Source organism: Mesitornis unicolor, unplaced genomic scaffold (genome assembly GCF_000695765.1).
Source record: "Mesitornis unicolor isolate BGI_N332 unplaced genomic scaffold, ASM69576v1 scaffold28046, whole genome shotgun sequence".
Lineage (NCBI taxonomy): Eukaryota > Metazoa > Chordata > Aves > Mesitornithiformes > Mesitornithidae > Mesitornis > Mesitornis unicolor.
The window spans coordinates 20,181-24,471 of NW_010190737.1; the positions used below are offsets into that span (position 1 = coordinate 20,181).

A 4,291-nucleotide genomic window follows, 5' to 3' on the forward strand; every position below is an offset into this window, starting at 1 on the left:
GCTTATTTGCCCTCTTCATTTTCCCTTTGCAGCTCATTTGATATTTTCCCCGAAAGAGGGCTGTGAGAGGCAGGGATAAACCCACTCCCAGCCACAGGTAGGTTATACTTCCCAGAGAGGTTTTGTGAGTTTTGGCTGGGTGGCCTGTGCTGGTTCAGCTCTTTTTAGCTTCCAAATTGATTACACCTTGTGTCAATATGTGCTTAGTGCCTATTAGCAAGTACACGTATCTCCATCTCTCAGTTCTCCCTTCTGATCTATAATTTCCCAGAAGAGAGAATTAAAAATAGAGGGGGAGGATGGGAGAAAACAGTGCTTGTGGGAAAGTCAGGTTGCAAGGCTGGAGCCTGGCTGTCTCGCTCTGTTGCCCCTTCCCATGGGCACAGTCCTACTTTGGCTGATGAGAAGGTTGCTTAAGACCACCTGAGCTATGCCCTGGGGAGATACCAGGCTCCCACAGATAGGGGTGAGGTGGGAGCACAGTGGGGTTGGTGGTGGAGAGCATCCCCAGGGGAACCGGGGCTGGAAGAGCAGCAGATCCTGGAGGCACAGATGTGAATGGTGCCAGCCCCATTCTGGTGCATCTTCAAAGGAGGAATGGGGCTACCAGGACATTGGGAAGGGTTAGCCACGGCTTTTCCATCCGGCATCCACTGGCCTGCAGAGCTTCTCTCACTGGGGCAGAAGTGGCTTTCTATTTATTTATTTTTCATTTCCTGGAAACTGGTAAAAGATTCTGCAGAAGCCACATTGAACACCAGCAAGGAAACAACCTGGGACACAGCATGAGGTCACCAGCCTCCCCCAGGGGGGTTTGATGAGCTGCCAGTCAAAGAGTGTGATCAGCCAGCCTCAGAGCATCCCACCCTACGCAGGGCTGGTGGAGGAGCTGAGATCCAGGGGATCCTCACAGTCACCAACTCACCCGTGGGACCCTTGCTTTGCTCCCTGTTTCCCCTGTGGCATAAAAGCACTGAGCCAAGTGGCGTGTGTTGCTCCCACCTCCACCCACGAGGAGTGGTCTCTGGATTCAGCCCTAAGGCTTCTAGTGCCACACAAAGAGCTTTTTCCCATTTTCCAACTCACTTCCCACTTGCATCACCATGAAACCTTGGGTGTTTCAGCTCATTGTGCAGTAAGGGTAATCCCTACATACCCAACCTCCTGTACTATGTGGATGCTGCAAGCCCCAGTGTGTGTTTTTTTGGGGACCCATGCCAGGGCTCACCCAGGGCAACCCCAGCAGAACAGAGCAGGCACCCAGGGGAGGGGGGGTGCTGCTGCTCAGGACCCTCCAGAAGCTCAGGGCAAGACCATCCATCCCTCCATGCTCACTGCCCACCCAAACTCCATCTCCAGCAGGACCACATTCTCCCAGGACCCCCATCACAGCCTGTCCTCCTGGCCATCTCATTCCAGCCTCCACTCCCTAAGCTGCAGTAACAGTGATCACAGGCCAGGGGAGTAAGCAAAGAGCCCATCCCGGGTGACGCTGACCCTGGCCACACTGTCCCAGGGGCTCAGGTCGTGTCCCGTCCCAGCAGCAGTGGGGTTAAGCCTGGCCGGGCGGGCAGCTGGACAGGCGTCAAGGTGGTTGCTCCATCCATCCCTGCGCAGTCGGCGGGGCCAGAGAGCAGAGAGGGAGCACTGCCCTGCCCGCCGCCATGAGTGCAGGCAAAGGTAAGGCAGGGGACCTTGCCCACTCACCCGTCCAGGAGGGACAGGCAGGGCAGGGGGTTGGGGTGGAGACGCTAAAACTCTGTTGGGGCTTTGCGCTCAAGTCACCCTTAGCTTTTATCCCCTCCCTCCACTGCTAAAGAGACATTTTGGGAGCTGGAGTGCCTGCAGCCACCCAAAAACCTGGACAGGGGCCATGGCACTGAGACCCCTCGGCACCAAGGAAGAGCAACAAGTAAAGAGGGGTGGCTGGGGAGGAAGGAGAGGGGAGAGGGGAGCAGGAGTACTGGTCTCTCCCCAGGGGAAGGTAACAGAGAGGGATGAGTTTTGGGGGTCCATGCATCTGAGCTGCGATCCCACACCCTCTCCCAAGGGCAGATCCAGCCTCCAAAACCTTCTGCAGCTGCCCAGTGTGTGCGAGAGGCTGGGACCTACCCCTCCACCTACCCACCCAGTAGTGCAGGCACCACACAGAGGGTCCCCTACTGCACCTATGGCCCCGTGCTGATGGTGTCCCCTTTCCTCCACACCCTGCAGCAGGCGTCACCATCCTGCTCCCCCTGGCCCTGCTGCTGGCCACCACCTCCCAGCCCCTAGGGGGGGACACCCCGAAGGACCAGGGGGATGCAGACACCTCACACTGCCCCAGCTCTTGCGCCTGCAGCTTGGACGACTACAGTGAGGAGCTCAACGTCTTCTGCAGTGCCCGCAACCTGACGCGCCTGCCCGAAGATGTCCCCCCCAACGCCAAAGCCCTTTGGCTGGATGGCAATAACTTCACCCTGCTGCCGGCCGCTGCCTTCAGGAACCTCTCGGCCCTGGACTTTCTGGACCTGCAGAGCAGCCAGCTGGCCACCGTGGAGCAGCACGCCTTCCACGGGCTGCGGAGCCTCTACCACCTTCACCTCGAACGCAACCGCCTCAAGCACTTGGCTCCCCACACCTTCCTGCACACCCAGAACCTCATCTCCCTGAGCCTCAACAACAACTACTTCAGCAAGGTGGAGGAAGGGCTGTTTGCTGGGCTTTCCAACCTCTGGTATCTGAACCTGGGCTGGAACTCGCTTGTGGTACTGCCTGACAAGGTCTTCCATGACTTGCCCAACTTGAGGGAGCTGATCCTGGCTGGGAACAAGCTCCCCTACCTCCAGCACCAGCTCTTCTGCAGCCTTACCGAGCTGAAGGAGCTGGACCTGAGCGGGAATGCACTCAAGGGCATCAAGATCAACATTTTTGTCAAGCTGCAGAAGCTACAAAAGCTGTACCTGAACCACAACCAGATCAATGCCATTGCACCCCGTGCCTTCATGGGCATGAAGTCCCTCCGGTGGCTGGATCTCTCCCACAACCGGCTTGTCTCGCTGTATGATGACACATTTCTGGGCCTCCTGAGCCTGCATGTCCTACGCTTGTCTACAAACTCCATCATTAGCCTGAAGCCCAGGACTTTCAAAGACCTCCAGTTCCTGGAGGAGCTGCAGCTGGGGCACAACAGGATCCAGAGCCTGGCAGAAAGGACCTTTGATGGGCTGGGCCAGCTGGAGGTCCTCAGTCTCAACAACAACCAGCTACAAGATATCAAGGTTGGTACTTTCCTGGGGCTGAACAATGTGGCAGTGATGCACTTATCTGCAAACTGCATCAAGGTCCTCCCCAACTATGTCTTCAAGGGGGTCACCAAGCTGCACAGCCTCCACCTGGAGCACAGCTGCCTGGGCAGGATCCAGACAAACACCTTCTCCAGCCTCTCCAGCCTGCGGCGGCTCTTCTTACAGCACAACGCCATCTCCATCATTGAAGACCAAAGCTTCAGTGAACTGCATGAGCTCCTGGAACTCGACCTGAAGCACAACAGGCTAAGCTACCTCTCACCCCAGCTTTTTGTGGGTTTGAGCAACCTGGAGTACGTCTTCCTCTCCTTCAACCAGCTCCTGGAGATCTCCCAGGACACTTTCAGCCCACTACAGAGACTCTTCTGGCTCGACCTCTCCCATAACCAGCTGCAGACACTGGACAACACTGTCATTTCTCCCCTAGCCAACCTGCGGTACCTCAACCTGAGGAACAACTCGCTGGAGACCTTCTCAGTGGGCTTCCTGTGTGTCTCCTTCGCCCTGGAGCAGCTGTGGCTTGGGGGCAACAACTGGCATTGCAACTGCTCCCTGAAGGGCTTGCGGGACTTCTCCCTGCAGCACCCCATGGTGGTCCCACGCTTTGTGCAGTCCGTGGCTGAGGGGGACGATGCCCACGTCCCCGTCTACACCTACAACAACCTCACCTGCCTCCACCCCCCAGCCATGGCAGGCCTGGACCTCCGTGACACCACCGAGGACAGCTTTGCTCACTGCTGAGGCGCACTGGCCCCTCGCAGGGGACATGCTGCTTCCTGGCTGTGGGCCCTCGCCTGCCACCTCCCTGACCCTCTCCCAGGCTCGCCAGGGCAGCAGCAGGACCTCTGGCTCCATGGCCGCCCCAGCTTTGCCATCACCTCCAGCTGCCCATCAGGGTGTTGCCACAGCCAGGAGAGCCACGCCTAGGCAATGCTGGACAGGCATCAGTTCCCCAGGCTTCAAACTGAAATATGTCAGTTCTTTAATATTTAAGCAGCAGCCCC

General features: G+C 57.7%; 1 protein-coding gene across 1 annotated transcript; it reads left to right on the forward strand.

The window, feature by feature from the left end:
* Positions 1 to 1,664: 1,664 nt before the first annotated feature.
* Positions 1,665 to 4,028, forward strand: IGFALS (insulin-like growth factor binding protein, acid labile subunit). The gene is made up of 2 exons (XM_010186506.1): positions 1,665 to 1,680; positions 2,215 to 4,028. The coding sequence occupies exons 1-2, from the start codon at positions 1,665 to 1,667 to the stop codon at positions 4,026 to 4,028; spliced, it is 1,830 nt and encodes a 609-aa protein (XP_010184808.1).
* The last annotated feature ends 263 nt before the right edge of the window (positions 4,029 to 4,291 follow it).